Here is an 18,075-nt window from a genome sequence, read left to right as displayed (position 1 = left end):
TCAATACTTAAATACTCAATTAAGTTCTTGGACACACCTATATTCCTAAAAGACTCAAGAATTTCAACTGGCATTATAGTAGAGTTATGTTTTAACATACCTGTCATTACATGAGGGGCTTTATGTGTTTCATAGGATATCCTGAGGCAAAATATCACTTTGCCATGATAACATGATGTCATGAACAATGCCATGACGTCACGGTTTTTCTGTGACACTGTCTCGAACATGCGGCGACAGCGGGTAGCCTGCCCATGTTTGAGAGTAGATTTGGGGTTATTTTCCTCAATTTAACAACTTCTTTAATACACCTCGCGCTCACTCGGGAAATACCAACATTTAGACACTCGTGTCGTAAACATAGTATGACATGGGCGCTCACACAATACCCTCTATATAATAATAAAGCAGCCATAGCAATTCATAACTGCTACTAGCTAAGGCTATGTAGACATGCCCAAAGAGTTTGACTAGAGTCAAACACCTTTTTCAACTTAATTTCTCAGATCTGGGAGACCGACTACCCACGACATGATGATGGGTATGACAAATATTATCCTGGGCCCTGTTTCACAAAACTCTCGTAAGCCTAAGATGTCGTAACTTTTCTCGTAGCTCTCGTTCCTGGCATACTGTAACATAGGAGGTGCAAATGCTACGAGAAAAGTTACGAGATCTTAGGCTTACGAGAGTTTTGTGAAACGGGGCCCTGACTGTATACACTTAAATATAGTAATTAGGAAGACTGCACATCAGATTATTTTCATAATAGTCACATTGCATAAGAATGCATCCGACTAGTTATTTTCTTGCATATCTGTACGCTGACAAGTTAATTATTTGTTCCTAAATAAAACAACACTTGAAAACAGGTCACGCATTCTAGTCACAGAACATGTACAGCAGTTAGCCTGAATTCATAACCATACATCACTATACAATCTGCTAGTGAGTGTATGCCATTTATATTCACACAACGTAGATGACATTGTTTCCAGAGGCTGTTTCCACAGGCTGTTCCGACTGTATCATAGGAGATCCTACTAGCACAAACCTGTATTTCCACATACATTACATTCCCTCCTACATCAGATTAATACCATCAAATGCCAGTGTTATAATAAGGAGTATAAGGTAATCTTGATGTTGTAGAAACCAAGCGTTTACTACCAATGAAATCTCACCAAACCCAGTAGAGTAGTATGTTACATCACACACCTTGTACCTAAGGGAGCAGTCGGGTAGCCCTGTGGTTTAAGTATTTGCTGGTCACACCAATGATCAGAGTTTGATTTCCCACATGGGTACAATTTGTGAAGCAGATATCTAATGTCTTCTGTTACAATTTTGCTATTAATGGATCAAGACATACTCGCTTATGTAACCATAATAGCTCATTTAGAAACTTGTATTTGGTTAAAAATGTTAGTATTATTCTAGGGAATATACAGGGAAATTCAAGGAGTCCATGTTTCTGTTGATCCTGAAAGACTGCAAACATTCAACGGAATTCTACCACTTCCAACACAACAGCTAACTACTCACAAAAAACAAGTTTACAATACGAATCTCAGAGACACCTTAAGAAAACACCAACGTGACCATGAGCCGTTGGATCAACTCAACCCAAATAGTGTTCCTGGTCCAACACAAGTTTGTTGAAAAGGTCTACGATCAGTTTTCCTGTTACAAGTCTCAAACAAACTTCCATCACACTTGGTTCTATGGGCAACACCTTGATTTAATGATATGACAACACAATACTATTGACAGTACTACACTCAGGTCACCGGTCACAGTAACATGACCCAGGGTCAGTATCTGATGACCAATAAAAATATTCACGATCAGGTCTGGGATACCACTAAATACAGTGGGATACTGTGGTGGGCAGATACATCAAAGATAAGAGCAGTTAGCATCTGTGTGTTGATCTCCAGGTCATCTTAACACTTGGTTGACTGGAGTCTTTCAATCAATGGAGCAGCCACAATCAACCAGTTCATGGTCAGTTGGTCACTCGGGTCAAGATGTGACTTGCAAATGTACATCACTGTGTCCCCTTCCAACTTTATGACAATGTACTGGTCAGATCAACAGTCATAACATATACATGAACTTGAGTCAAAACTTCTGTTGACCCTTATTCTGGTATGACTCCGTCCATGTTGTGGGAATATTGCTAAAAACCAAAGTCACTCACTCAGACTAGAGGTGATATTTCTGGAACACTGAAAGGGGTGTTAAATCATATTCACATCAGAGGCCCTACATCACAAATGTATGAATATCAACGGATATACCCCTGAAAGTGAAGGTATATCTCTCACTTATTCTAACCATCTGACATAACAATGGAAGTAAATGATGTCCATAAAATATCTTCACATTTAGCCCAATCTCCTAAGAACAGCCGGTTAGATATTTACATGCTGAGATAATCTTAAAATGCATTTATTATCAAATTGTAACATCTTCCCCAATAGAAAACATAAACAAGATCTGAGTCATCAGACATAAGCAATATAAGCTGTCATAAAATCAGCTTCTGCCTAACACAACAAATATTTCTGAAAATAAGTAAGCACTGGAGGTAAAATTGCCCTTATACTTTTAACAAGTCTGTTATACAGACGTTGGAACAAATATACCCATTAGCCTTTCCAGGTCTATGATTATCAGCAAGTCTATGATAATCAGCAAGTCTAGATTACAGCAGTTTCAAAGAATGTCTCTGAGGTCCTTTTTATCATGTTATACTCAGCTAATTAGAATACTGTGTTTTACATTTTTTGTTTTAGGGTCTAGATGTTCGTAAACATACTCAAAGACACAGCATTCCTGTTTTAGGACAGCATTCCTGTTTCATGAGTCCAACAGAACATGAGATATCAGTTTTCAAAATTAAGCATGAAAGTCAAGAACTTGCAAATAGCCCTATTTCTTCAAATTAAACATTTTAAGGATCTAAGATTCACATTACCCAGAAGCAAAGAATCTCAGGAAGAACCAGAAGGTTTCATGTCAATTTTGAATTTTCAACAAGCCAAATCTACAAAGGCAGACAGAAATGTCAGTGAGACTCGAACATGACCTTGACATCTTACAAATTATTAAGTTATTTCAACATGAATTCATGATGATTGATAACCAAGAAGACTCATCATCTGGACAAAGGAGTCCCTGCAGCTAGTCCTCACCTCACAAATCCTATCTTTATAAAGCATATGCTAACATAATATTTCATCGCATTCTTTCCAGTTCGGTGAACAGACTGTCAAAGGCTGTACTTCTTCTCAAAGCTGGAACTTGTTGTTAAGATAATGTACTATGCAAACTGGAGACAGCTCTGAACACCTCACTGGAAGAGCTTCAAAGATTAGCAGTATGAAATAAGCTAATCTTGCTCAAGCAGACGTCATTTTTGCTCACTTAACGGCTGAACTAACATGCCTTGGCAGACAGATGATGAAATTTTAATATTAAATTTACATAGGTATGTCCAATGTCAAAATAGAACTGGGATGATTTGCTGGCCTTGGTGTACCAAGGGAACTCACCCAGATCCCAATCTACCCATAAGAAGAAAGCCCAACAAAAGTTAACCACTGGTGGTATGGTCACAGGGCTAGGCTTTGATGGGGGGATAAGTATGTACAATTTCCCTGAATGAAAGATAAGAGGCTCCACGTCTCTCTACAATGACTGCCATTTCAGGTCAGAGAATTGCAAGAAACCTGACACCGAGACCAACAACAATTATGAAAAGGTCCTTTGCCCATTAGAATCATTTTGCTTCTGATCGACCCATAACACAAAACACAATAACACACCTGTTAACAAAAACATCCCTGAATGTTGAATTGCAACTGCAAACAAGCAGCACAAGGGCTAACAGTTTCTATGTTGTCAAAATCAAGCTTACACAGTGCGTTAATCAAACATAAATATTGGAATTAGGTTTGAACCAATAACAAAGATCCCATGCCCAATTGTGCCTGAAGTAAAAGATAAATCTCTATGCTGAGTGGCAGAGAACAATAAATCAGTTTATTGGGTGACTTCTCAATGCAATTTGCTGTATGGGGATATATTGGAGTAGGTAAAGGGACATGTGACAGACAAGGGAGATAGTCAAGGTTGGCAGCTTGATTGCTTGAACAAGCAGGCCATGGGGAACATATGGGGGTGCCATGGTAAACGAGCATGACAGTTATAGGGGGTGCCATGGTGTACGAACATGACTGGGGGATATAGCCCGTAACACACTAATACCATCTACAAATCAGTTTGTGACCACTCATTTACAAACACTGACTTACATTGCATGCTATTCTGATTCTGTTTTTCATGAGTGGGTCAATGTCCTGTGGTATATACATAATGGCATATGAAGTCTTAATATTACTGCCGTTAACTCTGGTTATTCTCGTAAATATAAATATCTTGCACAAACTTCACTTTAGTGGCATCAAGGAACAAAATAGACCCAATTTATGGGTAACATCACTGAAATACTTTAGTTGAAATATTTCAACTAACACCTTGCACCATAGTCAAGAATATCTCAAAACAAAATGATTGCAGTACAGTACATAATTAGAGTACATTAAAAAGTGTAATTGTCCACAAATTGTGTCCACCTTACTTCCATCAAGACCTCAAACTCTGTTTCAATCAATCCAAGGAATAACTCAGTTCCTTTGCTCAAACTCTTAACTGAAATATGTAGAAACACAAGCTAAAAATTTATTATCTGGAATTCCTTCTGAAGAGCATGAAAAGCTTATCAACATCTCAAAAATACTGACAGAAATGTGTATGCTAAACTTCAGACTGAATCATAGTCTCTGAACCACATTACTCCCTACAGCCTTGGCCTCCCTGAAATGCTAAGGCCCAAACTGGGTCTAGCCAAACATTACAGCACAAGGGAACTGGATGAAACCCCATGAGGAACAGGTAATAAACCTTTAATTTCATACTGGGTGCATCTCTGTGACTTTAAATCCTCCCAGAATTAACATTCAATATATGAATATCATTAAACAGCCCCATGAGCTGGCAATCCTCAGCAGGTATTGCTGGTCTTGTGCAGGTGTTGTGTTGCATCACAGAGCATGACAGGGATCCTCTGTCACAGATTTGTCACACAAAGCAGATATTTTCTTGGTCAATGACGAACAGATCACATTCCACGTCTAGTGAAATCTACACTACTCATTTAGATCCAAGACAACTACCGTCAGTCCTGAGGCTAAACAGACAGTTCTAGGATGAGTCCTATCTTCTGGGTACAGTTTGTTCTTCAGATTGAGACATGAAGAGTTCACTTATGGACAACACTTAGTCTCTGAATATATATAATTTTGATTGCAACAAATACATCCACTTAAATCGAAAAGGAGTCCAAGGTAGGCCAGAGATTCAGAACCTGGGGAATCTAGACTTGCTTCATTTGGGGCTTATGGACTGCAAGGCTGTAGGGAAAATAATATGGTTCAAGGACCATGAAACAGACTAGTTCACCAAATGTGGTAGGAGATTGTTACATTGCTGGCCAGGAAGACGTTGCTTCATTCCATTTTGTCATCACTTTCATTAAACATTATTCCTCAGAACTGAACACTTCTATTCTACAAAGAGCCTCAGTAAGCCTCATGGTAATAAAGTTACTGTCCATGACAATCTAAATCTTTGTTGATAAACTTCCCCAACTTCATGAAGCTTCAAGTGTTATGATGTTTACACTCACTGACAATACAAACTTCTAATACAGTTATCCAAGTATAAACTAGACTAACACTTTGTCTCAGAAAATATGCAATTCTGGCAGTGACACACAATCTCATTTATATCAAAAAGGAGCTTCAGTAAGATGTGATCTTGACTTGCTTCATTTCAGGCTTTAGCATTGGAGGAAGACCAATGAAAATAATGCAGTTCAGGGACTGTGATAACTCACTCAAGTCTCTAAGATAAAATATAACAGTTAAAAGGATAATTTCTAAATATAATAACAACAGCCGGGGGTCCTTAGTGCACTTTCCTAGACTTGCCTCCCTGGCGGATAGAATACTATACATCTATGAGCTCAGTTAAAGGATAATTTCTAAAATGTGATAAACAACAGACTGAGGTCCACCATCCTTAGTGCACTTTTCTAGACTTGCCTCCTTGAAGGATAGAATAATATACATCCATGAGTTCATCATTCAGTACAGCCTTGAAGCAAGGCTAGGACTGAGAGTAGGACTACACAAAAACTTTCAGTAGAAAACACCACACAAATTTACTCAAGTTATCAGCTGGACTGGGCGATGCAAACATTCATGACCCCTGGCACAGAAAGTTTATAATCCCCTCATAAAGTGACATTTTACACTGCACAAACTGTCACTGTACACAGATTCTTCCTCTACACAAACAGCTAGTAACATCTCCACTATGAAGTATTATCATTCTGTTTCTCAAATAAAGATGATATTTATTTTGCTTGGTTTCTCAAACAAACATGACAGCTCCAAAGGGCCTTGTGACCCAACTCAAAACAAACAGATTATTTGTGGGTAGCTTCTGAATGTGTTTTCAAAAGTATACAATTAGTACCAGCACCAAGGGAATTCTTTATCAACATGGGCTGATCTCTATCAGGGAAAGTCACATCCTGATGGTACAACTGAAGAGGTTCCCCAAACAACTGGCACATTCTAAATACCCTTTGCTTGTTAAAGGTCAAGGGTGTCCTTCATGTTAGCAGACAAAACTGATTTCTTTCTTATGATACAGAGGGGATCAATTAACTGTAGAAATTCACTCTTTACACTTTTGATTTGAGACAATGTTATTTGTCATACTTAACTAACTGAGTGAGTGAGTGAGTGAGTGAGTGAGTGAGTGAGTGAGTGAGTGAGTGAGTGATCAAGTGAGTGAGTGAATTGTTTGACTATCCTGATGACTCTAGACTTACTGAATTATTTCAACTAAAAAAAACCCCATTTTGTTCTTCCATTGATACTGACATAAAGTTTCCGCCACAATGAGCCAGATTACAATTAGACTTCAGTAACCCATGTTTGTCATAAAAATATTGTGATGAACTGCTTCAGATGGTTAATGATTAAATTTGTGGATTCCGTTGATGGAAGTCTTCATTTCCCAACTGCATCACTGCTCATCACATCAGTCACTGGACTGTCTAAACCAGTCTCGTCATGGACGGCCTCATCCTCGATATCTCCAGGGTGTACGTTCCGAACAGTCTCCACTATACCCTGGATGCATCTACGGCTCAGTCCGATCAATTTCACCAATCATGGAGCCTCACCAATCATGGAGCCTCACCAATCATGGACATGGAACAGTGGTAACTGTGACATTACACAACAGACAAATCAAACATAAAATACTGTGAGTCTACAAAGTGGAATTAACAGAACAAGTAATTTCAGGCCTTAAATAATTCCTTAAAATAATTCTGTTGTTATGACACTGATTTCCTGACATCCCAAAGAAACAATCTGTTAAACATGGCTACATCTGGAGCTGACAAACCACAGTTCCTTCCATTAAGATATCAAATAACATCTCTATCAACATACAGGAGGTCCAGTGTATTTGCATTACAGTAATGGACTTCAATAATTATATTTTAGGACTGACAACAGCAAACAGAAGCAAAATGTCCTATTGCAATAAGATTAGTTCCAGGCTTGACCTCCATGTTTGCTATCAAAGAAGGCTGCCCTTCTGACCTGATAACTGGTTATAATGACACACCCTTGACTACCAGCCGTGAGGTCACTATGTTGACCATTTTGGCCACTAATACTACTCACTGTGTTATAAGCTCTTCACATCTAGACAACAAATTATTTTGCAGAAGGTGTCACACTGAAAAATAGCTTGGATTTAGAATCCATACATTTCTCTTTATTTTTGCCATGTGCCTTTAGTAGGAACATGTTTTCTAAAAGGGATTTTTTAAATGTAAATTTCAATGAAAACAGAAGCTGACAGAACAACTGTCATTACTGGAATTACAGTTTCTAAAATGCCTGCTGCCATCATCATCATCATCATCATCATCATCATCATCATCATCAACTGCAATAGTTATAACCACCATTATGACAAGTGCAGTCAGATCACCCAAACAAACACCACCATCATCATCATCATCATCATCTGGAATGGTTACAACCAACATCATCACAAGTATCACTCAAACACTCCAGGAATGCTCTCACTACAGAACATGCAGTAAGATAGTCTTTATGACATATGCACTTAGCTGAAATGGGCAGCCAGCATACAGAGGGACCATGAAATGTAATCATTAGCACCTCAAAGAACACAACAAGTCATGGACAAAAGATGTAATGAATTACACCTGCCTGTCACACCCAGCTGCATGACAACCAGTTTGGTGAAAGTTTTACTTCACAGGGTGGTTGTACATACTTACTCCCAACTGTCATTCAACAAAAGATTGTGATCACATTACGACTACTGTCAGTGCTGGCTGTACACAGATTAAAACACTACATACTATCTAATCCATACATGACAGTGTGTAACATCAAGTGGTTGTGACCCGAGGCTGATTGCACTCAGCAGCATATACACGTCATTGAGCCCTGTCACACAGTCCAGTGATTGATATCATGAGCAATGAACCATGCCATCAGAATATGTTGCCATCAACGAAGCTCCGCAGTATTACCAAACATTTCATTTGGACACCTCTCATGACCTACAGAGGTAGCTTAGGAACCTTCTAACCTGCAATACTACAGGTTTCTGATTTAACTGCAATAATGCTGAGTGAGAGGGGTTGTGCGATTTGCAACAGCAATTTCATAGCAAGTCCAAAGTGACACAGCCTTCCTATCAGCAAAGCCCCCCACATACATGAGTACTATTGCTCATTAAACCAAGGGACTACGCACATTCACTGAAAGTAAGCTTTAAGGCCAAAGCAAACTTGCTCTAACACTGATGTTCTAACACAAACAACGAAGGGTCCCTAGATTAAAATACACCTACCAAAGAAAACTTTCCCTCTGCGCAAAAAAAAGACCACAAAAGTCTACATTAATCGTTGAAACAGCAACATTAACATAACACCTCACTTCTGAAACAGTAAAAAGAGTGACGAAAAACTATGAACTACAACATTTCTACATTAGCACACTTTGACATCTACTGCACATGTACACTACGATCTGCACTACTTTCAATCTTCTGAGCAACTACGAATCACCTCATGTAGAAAAAGTATTGAATCTGTTGAAAGAAATGCTGCCAATCATTTCATACTAATGGAAAATGCATTAAACAAATGTGCACACAAGTATGATGATGATAAATGCCAAATAACCCCCAACACAGTACTTCAAAAAGGGGATGTAACTGAAAATGTCAACATTCAGTCGAGACTTACTCCCCAGTGTGCAACCTCCTATTTTAGTTCATCATAAGCAGAGCATATCACATGTAATTCAACTAAAACATACATTAAGCCCTTTGATAAAATGGACTTGTGAGACAGTTCCCATTGGATATAAAGACAGATATGACAGAAGGCAAAAACCAAGAAATAAATTCAATAAAAATAATTCTTATCTTTCTTCCTTCTACCTGACTGGCATAGGACATATTTTCGGCTTGTTTCACAGATCTTAAAGATTAAAATTTCAGGAAAATAATAAATCAGAATGACAGGATTATTTTCATAGGGCTGACAGTGAAGGACCTTTTTGACAATAAAAATGACAATGAAATGAAGCTGTCAAATCTTAGATTTATGATATCCATTCTGTCACAAAGAAAAAGAATATCATGCAGGACCTCCCAATCCCAATCACACTTTAAAATAATTTGAAGCCCATACTTCATTAGTTATATTTCAGAATACAGATTATATTTCCACTATCAAAATCATATGGTTTAGAATTGGTCTTCAGTAATCCATGCTTGTCATAAGAGGTGGCTAACTGGATTGGGTTGTCACATCATCAAACCCCTTAATTGTGTAGATTGATGTTCACAATTTTTATCACTGGATCATCTGGTTCAGGCTCGATTATTTAGAGACTTCCATTATATAGCTGGCATAATGTTGAGTGTGGCATAAAACAAAAAAAAAACAAAAGAAAAAAATCCAAAATCTAAATCAATAACTCAGAAAAGAAAAAATAATCAATGTTCTTTAAAAATATTATTCAATAATTAAAGAAAACATAAAATAACCATTTAAAGCATGGTACATCTGAAAGTGCAGAATCCTATAAAGAGCGCAATGTAATGGTAGCATTGGGCTGCACAGTACAAGTATCTAGTCACCAATCAAGTGCTTGGTGTGAAAAACAAAGAAATAATCAATGGCTTGCCACAGATAAGAGGCATCACCTGGATACGAAGCTCAGGTAATTGGCACCTGTCAGCAGTGGAATAAAGAGCAGTGGCATTATCCGGCTTGACATTTCAAGCTCAACAAACCATCTATCAAGATTTTATGTCCTCTTCATGTTCTCAAGTACTGCCTCCAACAACAGCCTAATCACAAAGCCTATTAGAGTTACCTCCCATTATTTCCTTCAGGACATAACTGATGCTACTTCCTCCTCGAAGAGATACAATCCAACTGTATCATGCTTTACTGTCATATTTGGTCTGACAGTGGGCAATACGAATCACTTATGCAAGGGACTTTCCATATAGCACTGAGCAGAACTCGAGAGTATCAGTGATGTCATAACTTGTCTGTTTTACGTGGGATAAACGCCCCACGCATAGGGATTCCACAAAATAAAACTAGCTCAGAAGATGATCACCACTGACTAAAAAACCATTAAGTTAGTGCTGGCATAAGATGTGAGCAATAGAACAGAGTGTCTTGAAGCTTAATGCTGGTTCAAAAAATATTTTTGTTAAATGTTCACCAAAAGTCCACTTAAATGAAACATTTAAGGTAAGCATAGTATAAGTGAAACTAGGACCATAAAAATCAGAAATTCAAACTCGAAGGATCCTGGAAGAAAATATACATAACTCTCCATAGATACCAAAACACATTAACTCACCAAAAATGTAGAATAACTGATTGGTACCATCTTTCGCAAGTGTAATCAAGAATATGAACATGGCAAGAGATAAATAACTGCTGATATGGCAGCATCTACCCCTGTGGAACAATATTCCGTATGTCAGACAAGACACATAGTTGTCTCACTGCTTCATCACTGAACTCATTGATATTCCAGCCACATGTTGGCAGTTGTAAGGATCATCAAGTCTTGACAAACTAGCCCAGTGATCGACATCATTAGCATCCATCCATGAAACTGAGATGCAACAAGCATTAACCAAGTCACAAGGCATGACTGTTAGATCCATTAATCGCCTCTCACTACAAGCATGTTACTGGGTGCTTTAACTCCACTGCCATGAATCTGCATGGATAGATTGTTGTTAATCTCCTGTGGTTGTAGAGGTAAGGTTTACACACAAACTGTTACTCACCCATGATGTCTGCTGTAGCTACCATGTTCCCAGACAGTTTCTGTTCATCAAATTTCTGGAAGATTACTTTCAACCTGGAGGACAATACACACCAACTGATTTATTACATTACACAATAATTAGTAACAGCTAATCAAGTCACACTGTTATACAAACAAGTAAAAAAAATGTCATCCAGAGATGACATATATCCCAGATCAGGTGCCATTTGGGAAGGGACCTACTTGACAACAAGTTCAGTGAAGAATAAGATAATGCTGTTCAGCATCTTTAACATCAGAAATCATGTAAACGAATAAGCTGAGCTGTAAATTGATCGGCATTATAAAACTGTTTGAGGACACATGCACTGAAATATTGGTTGCTGAATCAGCAATTTTCAGCGACTCATTACCGTAACATTACAGTACAAATTTAAAAGAATGAGTAAATTTTGTTTGACAACAATGTGTGATATTCCTGTTTCATCAAGCCTGCCTGTAAACATCAAGTCTCAACAGATAAGCTTGACAGGTCTTACAGTTAGCAATAGGGTTAGATCAAGAACCGAACGACTTAAAATTTGGACCCCTGAATGTGTTTACCTGATGACAGAAATTAGAATTGCAGGTGCAATCCAACCCCTACACCTACAGTAACAATGAACAGGTTCTTATGATGAGGCCAAGTCTCAAGTGAAACAGAAACTCAAGATGGCCAGTGCGTTGACACAGCAAGGCGAGGTCACGGCCCAACATCTGTAGCAAACACACGTGTCACCCTGCCACTCTTGTTGACTGAGGACTTAAAACACACGAGCCTTTCTCCCTTCATATCCTCAGTATGAAAGACAGGGCTCAAGTTTCCTGGTGCTTGCAAGGAAGATCTAGAAATAGTCTAATTTGCACTTGTATCAGTCCATCAATCTTATTGTCTTATGTATAAACAGGGGAATGAATAATAAAGCAGGTACTGAGGTAAGGAGTCAAAACATGTTGATCAGAGTCACTATGAGTGAACATGTTATGTAACACTACGTTCAGCTCTTTTTGTATCAATCTGTCACTCATTTTATCTAAAGTTAAAAGAGAGGGAGGATAAGTGTCACAATCAGATGACGATTTTCGAGGAAAATAGAAGATATTCCAGCAAACGTCAAAGAACAGGTTCAAAACTTCATGAACCCATGACATTTTTTTCAAAACATACTCATGGGACCTGAAATTTACATTAACAAAATATCCAATGGACTATCCACAGGCTTTATTCCCAACCAGTCATTTGAGCTTGATCAACATTTTGACAACCCCCCCCAAATTCTTGTAATCAGGACATATCTGATACGCAAACACCGAAAAAGCTCTTCTTCCATCCACTCCTAATTACTCTACTTCTTCTAATTGTCCAATATTTGGAGGTAGGTTTGGGCCTATATGTTTGGGGTGAGCTCTGCACTGTGCACCAACTGCTCCAAACAGAAGCATCATTACATAACAAGGAATGTCAGATTGGGCAACGAACCTTTGGGCTGAAACACCTTTCTTCTGAAGGTCACTGCGAACCCTCTCTCCAACATGCCTATATATTTCCGTCAGGGTGTTCACGGCCGCCTCTCGGACCTGCAAACCAGGGGACAAAAATTCTAAACATTGATTTGACATTCATCAGCAAACAAGAAATCCTGGAAACCACACTCATTACCCCATGCAAAACACTAAGTAAAGTTCACAGGCTTAGGTAATGTGTTGACAATCACAGTTTGTGAGCTATTTTCAGATAATCAGAGCGTGTGTGGAAAGGACTGTCAACTGACATTAAGAGGCAAAAAGTAGAGCACACAAGTGTTGGTAATTAGACGCATGTAATGATACTGGACCGAGATGCATTACACCTCTGGTAAACAGAGATGGGATTAAGATGTATGTGTAGCTAACAGTCATATAACCAACCAAAAACACTGAGGTAATTGTAATTCCAGTTTGTACTCTGGTGTGACTCAAGTAGTGAATACAGGCTGCATCAACAATGTTTGAAACTATGACCTCCATCTTGGATCTTAGTATCATTTTCAGAATATTCATGGTTTCCATGTTGACTGGTAACAACTGACCTCGTCAGACAGAACAGAATTTTGTTAGGCGTTTCTGACAAACTGCAAATTTGGTCTAGGTCTACATTTAGCAATAAGCCAGAAAAATCACTGCCAATGACACCAAGATAGACTCCACTATCGCCATGCGGAAACTGAACACTGACTTTCAGTAAGTCAAGGGAATTCCTTTTCCCAGATCTGCTACCACCTACCCCTACTTCCATGGCCAGTGAAGGGTTGTTTCTCAAAATCACTTCAACATGAAGTATCGTCAGTATATAAGACCTAGGACGATTCAACAAAGACACCTTACCATGAAGATAATCGTAATTCCAAGACCTTAACATTGGCTATTCATTGTCACAGAGCTAAGAGAACTATCATGAACTGGGCCCTGATCCATTTTATTTTTCAGAAATGAGATCTTATTTTCCCTGAACACACACAACAAAAGAATACTGAAAGTCACCTGGCAAAATGACATTAGCTTAAATAGTACAACAGTTAATGCAGTAAGATAGCCAACCCAGTTTTCTACGAAAGAGATTCCACAACAGATCATCAATATCTGAATGCTGTATGATCAGGAAATGTTTCTGCTGTCTTCACAGCACAGATGGTATGGGTCTTCTACTTACTGGTCCACTCTGATCTTCCAGGAGCTTGCATATGGCAGGAACTAACTTGGACAATTGTAAACAGCGGGCACCATATCTGAACATGAAAACACACATATAACAATGCTCAAAAGTGTTGGTTTAGAGGCACACTAAGCAATATTCCTGCTATAGCGTAGCAGACAATCCAGTGATTGACATTACAAGCATCAATCCACATGATTTGGACATGATGACATGCATCAGCAAAATCAGCGAGTCCAACCACTCATTTGCTGAATTTGCCTCGTAAGACAAGCAAGAATTACTGAAGACCAGGGGCTCCTTTCACAAAGCAGCCTTTACTCCCATTCTTTCTCACTATACTAAAGTTAGTGATGTACGATCATCACCTTTGTGCTTTGTGAAAGGAGGCACAGGTCTAAGTTGTATCTAACTCAAGTTTGGGTGTTTCCAAATCATCATTGTGATATTCAGAAATGCAACACCAGAGTATAACATTTATTCAGGGTCTTTTCACTAAGATCTCTAAAAGGTCATAAGAAACGTGTACATGTCACCCAAGAGATAAATTGATGTTTCTTTTCTCATTAACCCTAATCTCAATATAGGTATAAAGGTGGCTGTAAATAACTGAGTCAGTCCAATGACTGATGTCATGAGTACTGATCTACGCAAATGGCATGTGATAACATTCATCATCAGATTCAGCAAGTCTAACAACCCATTAACTGCCCTTTATAGAAGGCATGGTTTGGTGAGGATGTTTTCTTCATGGAGAATTTTCTATGTAACTATATATATGACTACACACCTGTTGATTGTATTTTGAAGACACACAAGAACACCCTCTCGAACATGCCACAGTTTGTGTGTGAATGCACCGGTTAGTCGTTCAAAGACATACTGGAAAAAAGAAAATGAATAAAGTAATAAATATTACTCAGTATGTTATTATGCTTGACTAATAACCAAAATAACCTGAAGGTTAGCATGGTAAATTATCTGCTGACATGAACACTAATATATGTATTTCACAGAAGCATGCATCTAAAACAAGCTATCAGATGTCTATATGGAGACATGGCATTTCATACCATCAATCGAATCTGACGTCTTAGTTTTTATTTTTGATAACCATTATCACAATTACCTTCATAGTATACCAACATAATGCTGGCACAGAACTACTGTACCTACTTGCGGGGAAGATGGTATACCAACATAATGCTGGCACAGAACTACTGTACCTACCTGCGGGGAAGATGGTATACCAACATAATGCTGGCACAGAACTACTGTACCTACCTGCGGGGAAGATGGTATACTGACATAATGCTGGCACAGAACTACTGTACCTACCTGCGGGGAAGATGGTATACCAACATAATGCTGGCACAGAACTACTGTACCTACCTACGGGGAAGATAGTATACCAACATAATGCTGGCACAGAACTACTGTACCTACCTGCGGGGAAGATGCTGGCATCATTAGCTTCAGCAGCAGGTCCTGAGCTTTGTCTCGAACCTGAAACAACAACAAAAATCATGCATTAATTCCGAAAAATGAACAACTCAGTCCTGACCATCTTCGAAATAAATAGTACATTAAATTGTAAGTAGTACGGCAAACTCAAAACCGTGATTAACATGTAAATAACCGAGACAATCAGCAGATACTCCTAGACAAAACTATTGTACCATATGTCTGCAGAATGATTTTCACAGACATAATTCAGTATGCACTAGGACACATAACACCTGGATGTGATATGACATAATGCAGTGACATGACACAGATGCGGTAATAGTGGAAGCAGTCAGATATATGATCTGTAACAATGAAAACAAATGACTACACACCTGATCCTTGGAATCCCCAAGACGATCGATAACTGCTGGCAACACTGTAACAGCACAAGTGGAGACATGAATCAATCACCCTTTGTATCTATTATCAACATTCAAAATGCAGCAGGGAAGTTAATTAGTTCCCCAAAATTCATCCAAATCCGCTTGCATGCTGTTACTTTATTGTGCTCAGGAAATGCCAAAATCTGACAAAGGTAAGAATCACTGACAAGCAGCATTTGAGGGGCTATGATTCTGAATCAGTCATCAATGATGCAATTTTTTTACAAATTAACAGAAACATCCACATCACATAATTTGTCTTGTCCAAGCATGGGCTGAGCAAAAACTATAAAGTAAAAGTAACTACACAATACATTAACCCTGTGCTCTTCATAAAACGATTTCCTATGGCTGATAATTCCCATTTCAGAGTTGAAAAAGTTTCTAAAGTAACAAAACTCAAGCACTTGCAGCAATAAATGTGTCTAGTCTAATTTTAAAAACTGATTACCAGTATACACTATCTATCATGAGTGCTATTATTCTTCATTACAAGAGATGAAATTTTAAGAGACAAGCTGCTTGATATATGGTAGGCATTGGCAATGAACCATTGCAAAGCATTACAAACAGGAACAAAGAGTTATCTCCCTTCCAAAAGTCACACGCTGTCAGAAACTGAATATTATTTAACAGACCTAATACTAACAGGTAAAATAGTGGTGCATGTGCCTATACTAAGTATTCCTTTAGAAGTAATATATTGTACAATCATGCTGTAACATTTATCCTGTTACCCATATCAGTAACTGATAACAACAGCTGTATAACATCATAATGCATCGACCACCATTCTATTAGCATTTGTCAAACTGACGTGTTATAGTTTGCCTTGCTTTCATTGGAGCAGTTTCACATTTGTTAACCTACCAAATTCTGATAGCTCTTACAGTCTGTGCAGGTTATGACAAACAAGGGGTTAGGGATTATGTTATGAATGAAAGAAAGTTCACACATGTGTCGACTAATGATTAGTGCCTGAATATAAACAATTTTTATAGCAACAAATAAACAAATTTAAACTGAAAAGGAGCCCTAGTGAGACCAAAGATACCTGGGGAAATCTAGACTTGCTTCATTTACACCTTTAGCACTGCAGAGAGGGCTTAGCTGCTGGGAAAATATAATGTCTCAGGTTCTAGTGAGTGACAGACTAATACATGTGTGGCTGCTTGGCTAGTCCTGATTGAGATACTTTACTGTAGTTTAACGTTTAAAATCAACTCAGACACCACAACTTAGCTGCTGCGCAGTGTGACCAAAAGTGCCATCATTTCATTTATTTTTGTATAAACTGGCAAGGTCATCAAGACATGCTGACACTATCAGAAAAGGATCCTGAAAAAATTGATGTAAAAAAAACAGGAAACAATTTTGTCAACATATTTTCATTTTCAGAATTCAGAGAGGAGTAGGTAAGTTTGGTTTTACAACGCTTTTAAATATGTGGGCAATCAAATCGAGTCCTTGCTGTGATGAGCAAACACCTCCTGGTTACCTGCTCCTTTCAGATAAAGTGAGTGAGTAAAGGAAAGCGTTTTTGGCAGTCAGTAAATTCATATGATGTCAAGGTGTTAATCACAGAAACTGGCTCCATCAAGCATGGGATAATGGGGACCTGCCCACCACCTTGAAATCCTACAGGTAGACAAGGATGGGATCACGTCTGGATCTGAATGAGTGGGCAAACTTAGTAAACATTGAGAATTTTTAACAATATTCCAGTTACGTCAAGGAGTGTCTGCTTCTTCGTTCCTGAATTTAAAAAAGGAAATAAGCACTGAGTACTGATGAACATCACTCTATACAACTGGGATATGATGACATGTGTCAAGCCTGACCATCTGACACCGACTCTAAAAATAAAACAAGCAGGAGGTACTGAGTATTGGGGGCCTTTTCTGTTCCTAGGAACCTCGGAACCTAATCAATAGCTGTATCTATA

General features: G+C 38.4%; 1 protein-coding gene across 20 annotated transcripts in view; it reads right to left on the bottom strand.

Moving 5' to 3' along the window:
- Positions 1–18,075, bottom strand: part of LOC137298373 (CLIP-associating protein 1-like) — a 144,184-nt gene that overhangs the window by 80,796 nt on the left and 45,313 nt on the right. For all 20 annotated transcript variants that reach the window (XM_067830602.1, XM_067830614.1, XM_067830619.1 and 17 more), the window contains 6 exons: positions 16,080–16,123; positions 15,685–15,744; positions 15,029–15,120; positions 14,236–14,311; positions 13,027–13,124; positions 11,527–11,600 (listed from right to left, as the gene is read on the bottom strand). In XM_067830602.1, the coding sequence (XP_067686703.1) occupies positions 11,527–11,600; positions 13,027–13,124; positions 14,236–14,311; positions 15,029–15,120; positions 15,685–15,744; positions 16,080–16,123 (444 nt within the window). The remainder of the gene's footprint in view (positions 1–11,526; positions 11,601–13,026; positions 13,125–14,235; positions 14,312–15,028; positions 15,121–15,684; positions 15,745–16,079; positions 16,124–18,075) is intronic.

The sequence above is a fragment of the Haliotis asinina genome, chromosome 10 (genome assembly GCF_037392515.1).
Source record: "Haliotis asinina isolate JCU_RB_2024 chromosome 10, JCU_Hal_asi_v2, whole genome shotgun sequence".
NCBI classification, from domain to species: Eukaryota; Metazoa; Mollusca; class Gastropoda; order Lepetellida; family Haliotidae; genus Haliotis; species Haliotis asinina.
Note: the sequence above shows the minus strand (reverse complement) of the source record. Positions and strands in the feature narration are given on the sequence as shown.